The following is a 15,232-nucleotide window of genomic DNA, read 5'->3' as shown; positions in this document are numbered from 1 at the left end:
ACAATACCGGAGCAAAGGTTATCACGTGATTTTCCCGGAAGATCTCGTTGCTAAAGCATGCAACGACCTAGGTTTCAAGCGAAGCTAATGCCGCAACTCAACACGACGCTTTTTGTGATCATCCTATTGAGTGAGTAATGTTAGATAGTATCTAAGCAATCTGTCGATACCCACATACGTCGACAGATTGCTTTGTCTCTGTGTGAGAATGAATGAACCGGGATCTCCGTGGATAGTCGGCGCACGCAGCGTACGACGGAGGCGGCGAACAAAATAAACTGCTGTCAAAACATCAGAGATAAAATTTTACACCTACAGAAATTGCCAAGCAGCTAGAGTTTTACATTATGACAATGGTCCAGTAAATTTTGTAGGGGATCCAAGATAGCGGGGACGCACTCACGCAGCGGCTCTATGCTCTCCAATTTGGTGTCGTTGATGTATCCAAACGGCAGAATGCCAAATTACGAGTCCGTAACTATCACTTATTTAGGTCTTTTACCGAGAAAACGCACCTTATGGAGAAGCACTAACAATTTCGTCATACGCAGTTTCTGGGTGTGATGACGAATAGGCTTTTGTTGTTGATGATGACGACAGGGCCTATGTCCGATTATTATCATTATGTGGGAAATGAATAGTGGAGAATTGGATGTGAGAACGGGTTGAAATGTGTGAGATGCACCCTCAATACCGTTTGAGTTGGAGACCTCTGTGTTTCTTCTCAACACTAATTGCCACATTTTCTGCCAGCGCTTTGTGCACAGTTATCATCTGAGGAAGCTCCTACCTGCATCGTAACACGGCATGAAGACCGGGTGATTTTCAACATAATTGGTGATACCTCTCCACTTTGCCCTGATTACAATTGGGCCAACAAGAAGGTAGGATGTGGGGGAAATGCCATTTTTGTTTCTTTAAGTAACTTTGTAACAGAATGCTGGTACTTCCACCTCAAGTGTGGCTGAAACAGCCGGTCGCGAATTCACCGGATCGGTGGTCACGCCTCTAGATTAGATTGTCACAGATTGTTGTTCTGCGGCCTTTGCGACTGTATTGTCTAACTTGTAACTATGCCTTTCCTGTATCTGCATTCTCACCCTCTTGCTACTGTCACAATGAAATTTCCCGAATACGGGATGAATAAAGTTATCCATCCTTATCCAGTATAAATATACATATACATACATACACATAGATGTAACTATGCATTTATCCGATGGCAGCCAGTAATTGAAAGGAGGAGTGATAAGGGTCCAGGTTGTAAAAAAGACAGCTAATGATTGCTTATCTGTTTAGGGCGAGGTGCTAGCAAACCATCTCAACAAAAGCTCCGAGTTGGTTTATAACTCCAGCGATGACCACCTTTCCCTCAGTTCCTATGTGGAGGGGATCCACCGCACTCGCGACTGTAACACACAGGTGAAAAGCAACACTACTCGACCTGGGATTTTGTGTCACCCTATGCCCTCGAGCAGGGGTAGGGAACCTATGGCTCGGGAGCCATGTGTGGCTCTTTTGATGGGTGTACATGGCTCTCCGCTAAGCTTTGTGGTAAAATATGGGAACCGCTGGTGAGAGACCTAACTCTCGAAGGCACTAATGGGATCGTCACTGTGTCTCCGACACTATCTCGGCGCCTTTTTAATCATATTTTTTCTTCATTGGACTCTTCTGCATGCATACTCTCATTGATACTCATTGATTAGCAACAGTGAAAAAATGTTCTCAAAAGAATTCAGAGACTTTTTTTTTTTACTTTCAAAGTGGTAAAATGATGAATAAATGCACACATTTTCATGTATTTTTACCTTTAAATTCTGAATATGGCTATCAAAGAATAATATTTGAAAATATGAATTGTTTATGGCTCTCCGTCAAAAAGGTTCCCGACCCCTGCCCTAGAGACTAAACTGTAAAGCTCACAGCTGTTGTTCTTTCTCCTCAGGATTACGAGGATGTTGTCTATTGTAACGGTGAGTCTCATTTTCATCCTTGTCCAAGTCCTCTACTTGCACCACACTTTATAAGGGGCTTGTTTCAACTAATTCTCAACACTGTTGTGCAACCGGGTTTAGCCAAACTAACGACTTTTGATTGAGCGCTACTACTGTATTATGAGTATAATTTTACGCTTGATAATGGGTCAAGCTCATGTTCTGACATTTTTATTTATTTTTCTGCAGTCACTAGTGTTGAAACACCTTCACCTCCTCGGTCTCCAGGTAAGAGACCTTAAGAAGTTAAATAAACATTGCATGTTCTTTTTTTATCAATATTTTTTATTTTAAATCGTCCGTCCGATATATCGGTCAACCTTTGGTCATGAATCAATCTGCTTTCATCAAGGACAGTGGGGAATTAGTGCTAGGCGATAAAATGATAATTATCGTGGAATAATTTTTGTCAACAGAAATAATGAAAAATGTAAACGTCATTTTGGGAAGAATTTCCGCCAGTGAGTTTCCAGGTGCACACACACACATCCCCATCCGTACGTCACGCTTTATAAAGATTAGAGAATAGATCAAGCATGATTTATGGATTTATGGATAGTTGGATGAGCGCTACTACTGTATTATGAGTATAATTTTACGCTTGATAATGGGTCAAGCTCATGTTCTGACGTTTTTATTTATTTTCTGGAGTCACTAGTGCTGAAAAACCTTCACCTCGGTCTCCAGGTAAGAGACCTTAAGAAGTTAAATAAACATTGCATGTTCTTTTTTTGCATATTTCTTTTTCGTGGGTTAGTGCTGCAGACTGTCTCATTCCTGGGTCATTCCTTCAGTCAAAGCAGCTGCAGTTGCCCCTATACAGTGGTACCTCGAGATACGAGCTTAATCCGTTCCGGGACTGAGCTCGTATTACAAGATTCTCGTAACTCGAGCGGAAGTTTCCCATTGAAATGAATGGGAAACAAATTAATTCGTTCCAACTCTCTGAAAAAAAGACCAAAAACAGGATATTGGATTGAAAAAAATGTTTTATTTCTTATAATTCGCCATATATTGACAAAGTAATAAATAACGAGTGGTTTGATAGTAATGTGTTTAATAGGAGTAAAATTAGACACATTTCGCGGAGGGTATAGACAGCGGCATACACGGAGGCGGGGGGGGGGGGGCTGCTCGGGGGGGCTTTATCCATGGCAGCAATGCACTCGTAAACGAACAAACAAATTTAAATTAACTTGGATAACTATATACAGACACTCAACGTTTAATGTAACTTCAAACAAAACTAAATTCTAAATTTGTTGTAATCTTTTTTACCTTACGTAGTTCTACGGGTTGACACCACCTGGCCGCTCCGCCGAAGTCTTCAAAACGAACGCATCAAGAGTTGTTTGTTTTTGTCTACCCTTCAAAATATTTCGATAATGTCGCATACAAATGTCATCACAATAGGATAACGCACGACCACTTGCCAACGAGAAATAGTCTTTAAAGAACGATCGCGGGAGCATCTTTCCTGAGAAAAAATAACAGGAAATACAATAGTTGATCTTACCCACGTATTGATTGTGGGTAATGAAGTTTTATTCTGAGAAAGGTTGCCATTGCCTATGGGTGTTGTGTGCACGAGTATCATTACCCAGAAAGCCCTCTTTTTGCCCGCGGGTTGTGCGTTTCCTGGTCGTATGAGAAACTCGTCTGAATTAATTAGTTCCGTGCTCGTAGATATTGTTATACACGAAAGATATGCAAAAAAAAAATGCCATGGCCACCTGGCTTGGTCGAATCACGAAATTTTGACCGCATCACGGGCGAATTATTCGATCGAAATTTCCCCCGTAAGACGAGAATATTGTATGACGAGCGGTCGTATGACGAGGTACCACTGTACTTGCCTGATCAAAAATATATTTTTATTTTATTTTAAATCGTCCGTCCGATATATCGGTCAACCTTTGGTCATGAATCAATATGCTTTCATCAAGGACAGTGGGGAATTAGTGCTAGGCGATAAAATGATAATTATCGTGGAATAATTTTTGTCAACAGAAATAATGAAAAATTTAAACGTCATTTTGGGAAGAATTTCCACCAGTGAGTTTCCAGGTGCACACACACACATCCCCATCCGTACGTCACGCTTTATAAAGATTAGAGAATAGATAAGCGTGATTTATGGATGTTTTACACCCATAAATCACACTTTATAAGGATTATAGATAAGATGCTTAGTAGTTTGTTTGAAAAGGTGACACATTTAAGAGTGGTTAAAATAGAATCTGGCTTTGTCAACTTTCACTCAAGGGCAAAATTCAGACTACATCTGAAATACAAGAGATGTGATTATTATCGTGATAATTATAGTTTAAACTGATATGAAAGTACTTATCGTGATAACAATTTTTCTCATATCGCGTAGCTCCAGTAGAAATCAAAGAAACTAGTCTATTCTTAAGAGTCTGAAATAAGATAAATGACATATGAAGTTAGACAATGGCTTGGAGTGTCATTAAAGAGGTGGTTTGTTTATTTATTTATTTTAAACCTACCTATGATGAAATGCTGTAAATTGTTGTTTTTGAAGGAAATTAATGCTGAACCTTTTTTTTCTCCTGACAGGACGCATTGGGATTGTTATCAGCGTCGTGGTCATCTTCGCGGCCATCTTCGTGGCCTTCTGTTGTTTTTTAAGGAAGACAAAGAAGTGCTCATGGGATAGAATAAGTTAATTTAACTTAGCAGACTTTTTACAATTTAAATTTGCTTGTTCGTTTATGAGTGCCATGGATAAAGTCAGCCCCGAACAGCCAACCCCCCCCCCGGTAACTACGGTTTATAACGACTTCCATCGCGCGCACAATATACCGAACGAAATAGTGTGAGATGTTCTTTTCTATGTTCTGAAAGATCTGGTGAGACAACTTGGTGAGGATAAAGCGGTTCAGAAAATGAGTTGAGAACTTTACGCAACTAATCAAAAGTCTCACTAGACCAGGGGTAGGGAATCTATGGCTCTTTTGATGGGTGCATATGGCTCTACACTAACGTGAGGTAAAATATGGAAACTCCTGGTGAGAAAGTGCAGGAATAGGAGCGTTACGTTGGTATTATGGCATTGACACTACCTCCAGCGCCTTATAATCATATTTTTTTCCATTACACTCCTGTATGGATATTCTCATTGATACTCATTGATTAACAACAACGTAACAATGTTGTCAAAAGAATTCAGAGACTTTTTGTACCCTAAAAGTGGTGAAGTGACTGAAAAAAAGAACTTTTTCATATATGTCACTTCATTAAAAAATATGAATTGTTTATGGCTCTTTCCGTCAAAAGGCTACAATCTTACATATTGACATATATATGTTCATTAATGTGAATATAAGTATGTTCATTAATATGTATTGTCCCTTATCAAATAAATAAATACATAAATAAATCCCTGTGTTTTTCATGCATGTCTGTTCTATATGTATACTAACAAAAGAAACTCAAAGCAGGCCCCACTATTCCATTTCCAAATCTGTCCACAAGAGAGTAGTGTTTTAAATGTGGAAGTCCCCTATTCTGTTTTACCCTGTCGTCTTTCTTTTTTAACAGTAGAACCTCTGCATTTGTGGTAGATTAGTATAGTTTGCGTTTGAGTGTATTTTTGTGTGGGTCTGTTATTATTATTGTTATCTGTTGGCGTGAATGCATGTACTGGTATGGACAAATGTAGGTACATTAGGAGTAGGCAATTGTTAGATCGTGATAATTGATTTATATGATAATATGTAACAAAAATTTAGAAAGTAAATATGACAAGGAAAAAAATATCACAGTCCGGAATGTCCTCATAAGCCACAAGGGTGCATTTTACTGTCTGTATTTACATTTTTTTGTACCCTTGAAATTGGGACCCATACTTTTTTCCCATCAGTTCATTGGATGGTTGAGTGAATTTCTCATCTCAACTCATTTTCTGAACCGCTTTATCCTCACTAGGGTCATGGGGGCTCTGGAGCCTATCCCAGCTGACTTCAGGCCAGAGGCGGGAGACACCCTGAATCAGTGGCCACCCGATCGCAGGGCACAAGGAGACGGACAACCATACACAATCACAACCATAACTAGGGGCAATTTAGAGTGTCCAATCAGCCTACCATGCATGTCTTTGGAATGTGGGAGGAAACCGGAGTACCCGGAGGAAACCCACGCAGGCCCGGGAGAACATGCAAACTCCACACAGGTGGACGTGACCTGGATTTGAACCCAGAACTCCAGAGCTGTGAGGCCGACGCGCTACCCACTCGCGCCACTGGGCCGCACCACTGCACACACAAGAAGTGAAGTAATTCAATCACTCGTCTATTAGGATCCAACAGCCGTTTCTGGCCACCATGAAAAAAATTCAATTCTCTACGATGCACGGTTTGGACAAACATAGTGAGAGAATCTTAACATAACCACACACACACATCTATCCATAAATCACGCTTTATAAGGATTACAGTGGTACCTCGACATACGATCGTAATCCGTTCCGAGACTGAGATCGTATGACGAGGTTCTCGTAACTCGAGCGGACGTTTCCCATTGAAATGAATGGAAGAATTCATTTGTTCCAGCCCTCTGAAAAAACACCAAAAACAGGGTATTGGATTGGAAAAAATGTTTTATTTCTTCTAATTCGCCATCTATTAACAAAGTAACACATAACTAGTGGTTTAATAGAAATAAAATGTGTTTAATCTAACTAAAATTGGGCAGATTTCGCCGAGGGGAGAGGGAAAGGCGCACAAAAGTGGCGGGGGGCTTCGTTTTTTTTTTCCACACAACGCACTCGTAAACAGAACAAACACTCCACCCTCACGTTCGCTAACGATGGGCTGTTTGCTGTTGTACTATTCCCTTCAAAATATTCTGAAAATGATGCACACAAATGTCCTCACAATCGGATAACGCACGACCACTTGCCAACGAGCAGCAGTCTTTTATCAGCGATCGCTCCGCTGCTCATGGGAGCTTCGGGGGCGCTGGCTAGCGGCTCCCTTTTAGCTTGTAGCATCTGTGGTCGCATCCGCTTTCAACGGCGCCTATGATAGAGTTGCTACCGGGGATGCTATTGCGGGGAGTTGCGAGACAGTGCCCCTGATGTTCTTATGAGCAGCGAACGAGAAGTAATATAATACTCCTCGTATTAGATAAAAATAACAGGAAATGCAGCAGCTTACCCACGTATTGATTGTGGGTAAAGTTTTATTCTGAGAAAGAGTGCCATTGCCTGTCGGCGTTGTGTGCACGAGTGTACTCCATTACCCAGAAAGCCCTCTTTTTCCCGCGCATGCGCGTTGTGCGTTTCCTGGTCTGAATAACTCATTTGGTGCTCGTAAATATTGTTATACACGAAAGATATGCAAAAAAGACAGTGCCGTGGCCACCTGGCTTGGTCGCATCACGAAATTTTGATCGCATGATGGGCGAATTATTCGATCGAAATTTCCGTCGTAAGACGAGAATATTGTATGACGAGCGGTCGTATGACGAGGTACCACTGTATAGACTACTATAGCAGGGATATTGTAATGATTGACACATTGCATCTCTCTGGCAGGCTTGGAATATTTCAATGTCGCTATGTTAAAGGCAACCAGGTAAGGTCACCCAAAGAGAATGTGATAATGATTAGCCATAACCTGACTAACTGGTCAAAAGATCTCTGAAGTTAGTTTTTGCTTGAACGGGCTGCTTATTGGCATTGTTCATTGGATGCCTTATCATTCATTTGACATTCATGGATTTGACATCTGTAGCTGTAGAAGGGAGTGAATGTATTAACATACTATTTTGTAATCATAATCCCGTGGCAAGAAGACCTTTCTGAGAGCACGTGGATTGTCGCAGTAGTAGCGAGGAGTCACAGGACCCGAGGACATCGCTGCCAGGGTTGTGGTGACAAATCCCTCCATTGTTGCTACGACAAGAGAAAGCTCTACAACTACACACTACTTGCGCAAATAATTTTGAAATCTGAACTGGACATGCTGCAGAAAGTAAGGGGACAGTTGCTATTTTTGAACTTCCTTTAACACGTCAAGCAGCAAACTAGAGTCAGACCTCACTGCGCATGTAATAACTTTTATTACCTAACCAAACTGTGACCCTGACAAGGACAAGCGGTATTGAAAGTGAATGAATAAAAGAATAAATCTTGGTATCTCAGTACTTTATGCCTGAAATTTCATTTTATTCCCTGAGTGGTCTCCACAACCATGTTAAATTATTTCACTACACTAAGTAATGGGTTTCATCTTCACCTCAAAGGCATTTCACATTGTTTATTGCCTTGTATTAGAGTACAACGACTTCCTGTACTAAAATATTAAGGTTCTGTGAGAAAATGCCGAACTGAAGATGTTTGAGTGCAGGGAGTATGTGCAGAAGTGGGTTTACATGGCTTTAAAAAAAAAGTTTAACCCAGGGAGAGTAATAAAAAAAAAAAACATGAACAAATTCGGGTTTTATAACGTGTTAACTTAACCGGGTTGCTGCCAGAACCCCAATTTTGAAAAGATTGGCTGCATGGAAATGTGTCCATAAATTCTAAAACTATTCAATAATGACAGCCCTATATACTCTATGTAGAGTTGGAATTTAAGACCTCTTGGACATGCCTAAGGGCCCAAAATGCTGCTCGGGGAACCACTGTTAAGCTATCAGTCCAATCAGCCTTTGCGTATTCAATTTATCACCGGACTGAGAGGTTCGATTATAAAATAACGAGAATTCATGCATGGTTTCCGAGTCTATTGAAATTCCAGAGATATATTGAGAAACACCAAAATACAGGAACATGGCCATTTTGCCCCACCTCCAGGCCTGGCTCAAGAGTGGGGCACCGGGTGAGGGAAAACGCAGTTCATTTCGGCTACATGACTTTAGAGGTCTTCTCTTGTCATTCTTTGTCTGGTCCCTCTCCTTCAACCAGCTTGCAATGGATGACCCTAACGAGGACATAAATCACAAGGCCCCAAACAACAAAACTCCCAGGGTCATTGGGACACACAAATGTGACCCAGAGATGCCAACCACCTCGGAATTTCGAGAGTTTACCCGGAAATGCAACACAAACTCTGGGACAAACTCTCTAAACTCCCTAAATCCTCCAAAATTGTCACTTATTTTTTTTTTGTAAGCAACTATTTCGGAAAAGTACCACATTTCCAATTTAAATGCCTCGAAATCCACACCATCGCTACAGCTTCCGCTATCTTGAACACAACTGCGCTGGAAACCGGAAGAATTCGGTAACAGTGCGAGTTACAAGTGCTGATGATGTATTCATCTTGTGCGATTTCAGCGTGGCAATCGATTCGGAATCGATTTCATAGGTAGCCACTATCGCTTTAACATTTTCGTTTTCGTTTTTTTCATAAGGGAAGTAAGTATTTTTAAGTCTGACAAAACCACCAGTCTTTTGTTTTGAAATAAATCCTATCATTTCAGGGGTTGTTCTAAACTTCAAGTAGGAGTACATAGCACTTACCACTATGCCTCCTCGGAATAAGCGCAAAATGGATTGCAATTTTTATGAAACCAATCCAGGCACTCGTAGAACTTTATTGCTTCCTATTCGACGAAATATCCCATGTTGACACCGTCTCCAAAAGGACCCGCATTTGCACATTGCACAACATGCAAGTGCAACTTCAGTGTGGCACCTGGTGGAATTAGTGACTGTAAAACCCAGGTAGAAGGACACAAACACAAAGATAAACTTATTTTCATTATGCTGTACTTTTTCAATAGTTTGCAAAAAGAGAGAGAGAGAGAGAGAGAGAGAGAGACGTAATGTACATGTATACATACGGTAGGTCTTAATTGGGAGTGGAGATGGTCGTTTGTCTCTCTGCGTGCCCTACGACTGACTGGGGGTCTAGGGCATGGGTCCCCAAACTTTTTCCTGTGAGGGCCACATAACTTTTCGCTTCTCTGATGGGGGGCTGGTGTCAGTTTGTAAAAGAAAAAGTGTGACGATCGTAGGGGAGCGTAAAAAAATTATTGTTTTCCAGAAAGCCACACAACCAAATAACCCTTTCCAGGTTCTTTACAGAAAAAAGTCAGGAAATAAATAATAACACTATTAATGAAATAAATAATAACTAAATAACCCTCTCTGAGTTCTTCACAGAAAAAACAGGAAATAAATAACACTATTTATGAAATAAATAATTAACTCTCTCTGGGTTCTTCATAGCAAAAAAAAAGCCATGGAACATTAACTTTCTGTTGTGCCATGCACAATCTTCTCCCTTTGCTCTGAAGTTTATGCACGACACCACAACCGTCATTACAGAATCCCACGTCAACATTTTGCAGCACAGTGCTTGCTGGTGAATTCGGCAGTGGACTCGTAGCGGGGCAGTGAGACCCCTTTTTTCCAACTCACGGTTCATGCGTCCCATTATTAGACCGCGAGTTTCGGCCACCATGCTAGGAGCCCCGTCAGTCGTGATGCTAGCTAGCTTTGACCAGTCCAGGTCCAACTTCTCCATGGTTTGGCACACTTTGTCAAAAATATCCTCTCCTGTTGTAGTCCCTTTGAGACTTTGGAGGGCTGCCAGATCCTCGCAAATCTCAAAGTTTGCGCTAACTCCACGAATAAAAATGAGCAGTTGCGCTGTGTCTTGCACGTCCGTGCTTTCATCCAGTGCAAATGAAAAAAAGTCAAATTCTTTCATCTTCTGCTGCAGCTGGGCATATATACATTACTCCCGATTTCTTCAACGCGTCTGGTCATTGTACTCACCGACAGACTTACGGCATTAAATGCATCTTTCTTCTCGGGACATACCTCCTCCGCGACAGTATCCATACATTTCTTAACAAACTCTCAGTCAGTGAAAGGCTTACCGCTGCTTGCTATCAATTTAGCAACCCGAAAGCTGGCCCGAACGGATGCCTGGTTCTGCTGAGATAGTAGTCCACTTTTTCGCTTTGAGAGTTTGTCTGCTCGTATTTGGCCTTGCAAGCTATCGTACTTGTCTTTGTGACGGGATTCATAGTGTCGGCAAAGATTGTATTCTTTGAATACCGCCACCGTCTCTTGACAAATGAGACAAACAGCCTTTTCTTTGCATTGAACAAAAAAATAATCGTTTGTCCACTCCAGGTTAAATACCCTGCATTCTGAATCAATTTTTCTCTTACCTAACTTTTTCACAATTTTTCCGTTCTCAAACAGGTTGCAGTTTTTATATGCTTGAATAGTCCGCGATGGTCCCACGGCTCCGCCCTCACCTGCGATCGTCCAGATGTCTCGGTAACACTGCTCGTGCATGCAACGGTGGACGTGCCCGCATGCATCAAAGGGAAACACTCTCCCCGCGCGTGTCACCAAAGAAGCAATGCGAAGCCCCGCTTCACTGGGATGATTTGTGGGCTCAGCAGGGGTGCAATGAACCAAACACAAGAATAAAACGTCCCAGTCTTCAAGGCCAAATAGGAAAAAAATCTGATAGCGTCTCTGGTATTGTTCAGAGGGCCGGTCCAAATGTGCCGACGGGCCGTATCCGGCCCGCGGGCCGTAGTTTGGTGACCCCTGGTCTAGGGTATAGTCTGCCTTTCGCCCGAAGACAGCTGGGTTAGGCTCCAGCAACCCCCGCAACCCTTTCGAGGATGGGCGGTATGGAAGATGTATAAAAAAAAAAGAACATCGATTTCGCATTCACTCCAGAAATACTCCGGAAATGGGACAAGGGTACTCCCGAAATGGGGTCGACGGAGGTTGGCAGCTCTGCTGACCACCATTATAAGGTGATGAACATCTCGGGTCACAAGATAAATTAATTTTTAAATAAATGACTTATTTATTAAATTATTATTGTCAATGTGGGGAAATTAAGTGGCCTTATGTGTGATTATAGGTTCGATAAACACCTCATAGCCACATGTTGGTATAGTTGCTCACTCGCCTGACTTTGGGATCGATTTCCCTTTGGTGGCTGTGTGATTGTGAGTGCAAATGGTTATCTGTCTGTCTGTGTGCCCTACAGCTGACTTGTGACCAGTCAAGGGTTTTAGTCTGCCTGTCACCTAAAGACAACTGAGGACCCGTGTGAGGAAGCACGGTACGGATGATCAATGAATGAACAAACATCTCCCTGAAATGTGTTTTTGAAACTTGGAATGTTTGGATTATATGTCGCCCCACATAATCGAACAGCCATGTTTTGTTGGTCACAGTGGTCACTTGACTGCTTTCCCAGGCTTCTGTTCCTCAAAACATTTTTGCACTTTGTCACACTTTGTCTCGTTGTATTTCAACCGTGACTGTGACATCCATGTCTTCCAGAAACCACTCCGCCATCTCCGTGTTGCATGATTAAAGTCATGATCAGATTCCACATTCTCCCTTTTTAAAGCATTAGTCATTTTTAAATTTGAGTAAGCGTGACTTGAAATGAGAAAATAAGTGAATACGTTTTAGCATATTCTATTGCCTAGTAATCCATACTCTCCATTTTACTGAAGTGGCCTTTTCCTAACTACTTCTAATCCTTCCCTAAAAAACATTTAAGCATTATTGATAGACAGTTGTGTTTCCAGATTGGGTGGGTTTCCCTTATGAAGATGTGCAGTACGGAAAAAGAATGAATGAATTGCCAGACTTCCGCAGATCCTTCCTCCCATCAGCTGTCAGGCTCTTTAACAAAAAAATGGCTGAGTGTTAAGACCTACCGTATGCATGCATGTATATTTATGTGTATGTATGTATATATGTGCTAAGCAACACGCTTATTTATTTATATATTTATTCATGTATTTATTTATTAACTTACTTATTACCTATCTATTTATGTCTAAAATGCCTTTCCTATTCCTGCATCTTCACCCTCTTGCTACTGTGACAACAAAATTTCCCGAATACGGGATGAATAAAGTTATCCAATCCAATCCAATATCAGTCCCGCCCAGTTGCTGCACGAAGGCTGCTCAATGGCACATGGTATAATCCAGTTTTCACACCGTCTGACACATTTGTCTCTATTTTTACGTCATTGATATCATGTCATGGCCCAGCGGCTGAGTGGTTAGCGTGTCGGCCTCACTGTGGGAGTTCTGAGTTCAAATCCAGGTCGGTCCACCTGTGTGGAGATTGCATGTTTGCCCTAGGCCTGCGTCGGTTTTCTCCGGGTACTCTGGTTTCCTCGCACATTCCAAAGACACGCATGGTAGGCTGATTGGACACTCTAAATTGCTCCTTGGTATGAGTGGGAGTAGTGGTTGTTCGTCTCCTTGTACCCTGCGATCGGCTGGCCACCGATACAGGGTGTCCCGCGCCTCTGGCCCGAAGTCAGCTGGGATAGGCTCCAGCACCCCCCGCGACCCTAATGAGGATAAGGGCGGTTCAGAAAATGAATGAATGAATCAATGAAAGGGGGTGGCCCGGTGGCGCTAGTGGTTAGTGCATCGGTCTCACAGCTCTGTGGTCCTGGGTTCAAATTCAGGTCATGTCCATCTGTGTGGACTTTGCATGTTCTCCCCGGGCCTGCATGGATTTCCTCTGGGTACTCCGGTTTCCTCCCACATTCCAAAAACATACATGGTAGGTTCATTGGACACTCTAAAATTGCCCCTTGGTATGGGTGTGATTGTGCATGGTTGTCCGTCTCCTTGTGTCCTGCTATCGGCTGGCCAGGTGTCCCCCGCCTCTGGCCTGGAGTTAGCTGGGATAGGCTCCAGCACCCCCGTGGCCCTAATGTGGATAAAGGAGTTCAGAAAATGAATGAATGAATGATTGAATGAATGATTGAATGAATGATTGAATGAATGATTGAATGAATGATTGAATGAATGATTGAATGAATGATTGAATGAATGATTGAATGAATGATTGAATGAATGATTGAATGAATGATTGAATGAATGATTGAATGAATGATTGAATGAATGATTGAATGAATGATTGAATGAATGATTGAATGAATGATTGAATGAATGATTGAATGAATGATTGAATGAATGATTGAATGAATGATTGAATGAATGATTGAATGAATGATTGAATGAATGATTGAATGAATGATTGAATGAATGATTGAATGAATGATTGAATGAATGATTGAATGAATGATTGAATGAATGATTGAATGAATGATTGAATGAATGATTGAATGAATGATTGAATGAATGATTGAATGAATGATTGAATGAATGATTGAATGAATGATTGAATGAATGATTGAATGAATGATTGAATGAATGATTGAATGAATGATTGAATGAATGATTGAATGAATGATTGAATGAATGAATAAATGAACGAATGAATGAAAGGGTCGCAGGCTAGCGTGTGAACCAGTGGCGGGCCATCAGGGCCTTCAAGGCCTTCTCTGCTGGCCTAAGAATGATCTGAATCATATTATATTTTGTCCATCAATCCGTACTTATTCCAAATGGTCTGTTAGCTTCCTTTCATTGTTTTTCCCCCTGGTTGCACTGCTTCCAGATGTGTGTTTTCATATTGAAGCATTTAACCAATTACATTTCAGCCATTATTTGTTGCCAGATCAGATCTGCCTCAAAGCCTGCACAATCAGTTCTTGCGGGCTCTGCTGCATTAAACTAGACTGTTGCTTTTAACCAATCAGATTTCGAGTTGGCAACCCCACAATGATTTTTCATAGGCGTTAGCATTTTGCTGGCTGGGACATGTCGTTGCTTTCACAAACTATGATTGGCTAGTAGGCGGGCCAAAGCAGTACCGGGGCAGCCGAGATCGCAAACTCCACCCACTATGGCCGACAGAAGCAAAAACAAATAGATTCTGTTTGCTCACAAAGCTATTTTCCAGACGGACTTTTTCAGGAAAAAAATGGACATCATTAAGAAAGGGCGGTAAACTCCGAAGCTAGCAAGCCTGTTACAGCGGGGAAAATGGTGTGTGGGGCACTTTCAGCGCGCTAACTTAGCTCCACAAGCAAATAGTATATTGTTGTGTTGATTTAATGCTATTTTCAAAACGGACTATGCCGGAAATATGACAGGACAGGCTCGACTTTCATCATTAGCTTCGATGGCGATAGGAAAGAAGGAAGAAAGAAAGGAGGATGGATATTGTGTAAAAAGGATTTTTGGTGAGTGAAATTACAAATATGGCTATATTCCTAAATAATATTTCAATTGTGGGCCCGGTTCTGATATCTGAAAAGCTCCAGTGTTTGTATTTAATCACAAAATGCTGCTATGAAGTGGATTTTACCCCAGTTTAATTTTTGCCGTTTCGC

At 41.6% G+C, this 15,232-nt stretch overlaps 1 protein-coding gene across 2 annotated transcripts; it reads left to right on the top strand.

Moving 5' to 3' along the window:
- The first annotated feature begins 5 nt into the window (after positions 1-5).
- LOC144085021 (uncharacterized) lies at positions 6-5,415 on the top strand. 2 transcript variants are annotated; one of them, XM_077613963.1, is made up of 7 exons: positions 6-130; positions 754-884; positions 1,300-1,422; positions 1,949-1,976; positions 2,187-2,225; positions 2,649-2,684; positions 4,578-5,415. In XM_077613963.1, exons 1-7 carry the CDS (start codon positions 58-60, stop codon positions 4,685-4,687), a joined length of 540 nt encoding a protein of 179 aa, XP_077470089.1. In that variant the 5' UTR covers positions 6-57; the 3' UTR covers positions 4,688-5,415. The 2 variants fall into 2 exon arrangements, with proteins under 2 accessions (XP_077470089.1, XP_077470090.1); XM_077613964.1 differs by lacking the exon at positions 2,649-2,684.
- Positions 5,416-15,232: the final 9,817 nt, after the last annotated feature.

This window comes from Stigmatopora argus, chromosome 11 (genome assembly GCF_051989625.1).
Source record: "Stigmatopora argus isolate UIUO_Sarg chromosome 11, RoL_Sarg_1.0, whole genome shotgun sequence".
In the NCBI taxonomy this organism is placed as follows: domain Eukaryota; kingdom Metazoa; phylum Chordata; class Actinopteri; order Syngnathiformes; family Syngnathidae; genus Stigmatopora; species Stigmatopora argus.
Note: the sequence above shows the minus strand (reverse complement) of the source record. Positions and strands in the feature narration are given on the sequence as shown.

Bases quoted from the DNA above. Each gene is read 5' to 3' on its own strand.
- LOC144085021 (XM_077613963.1), top strand. From the start codon at position 58: ATGCAACGACCTAGGTTTCAAGCGAAGCTAATGCCGCAACTCAACACG. The intron at 131-753 runs GTGAGTAATGTT...ATTTTCTGCCAG, and splicing joins TTTTGTGATCATCCTATTGA to CGCTTTGTGCACAGTTATCA. The intron at 885-1,299 runs GTAGGATGTGGG...TTATCTGTTTAG, and splicing joins ACAATTGGGCCAACAAGAAG to GGCGAGGTGCTAGCAAACCA.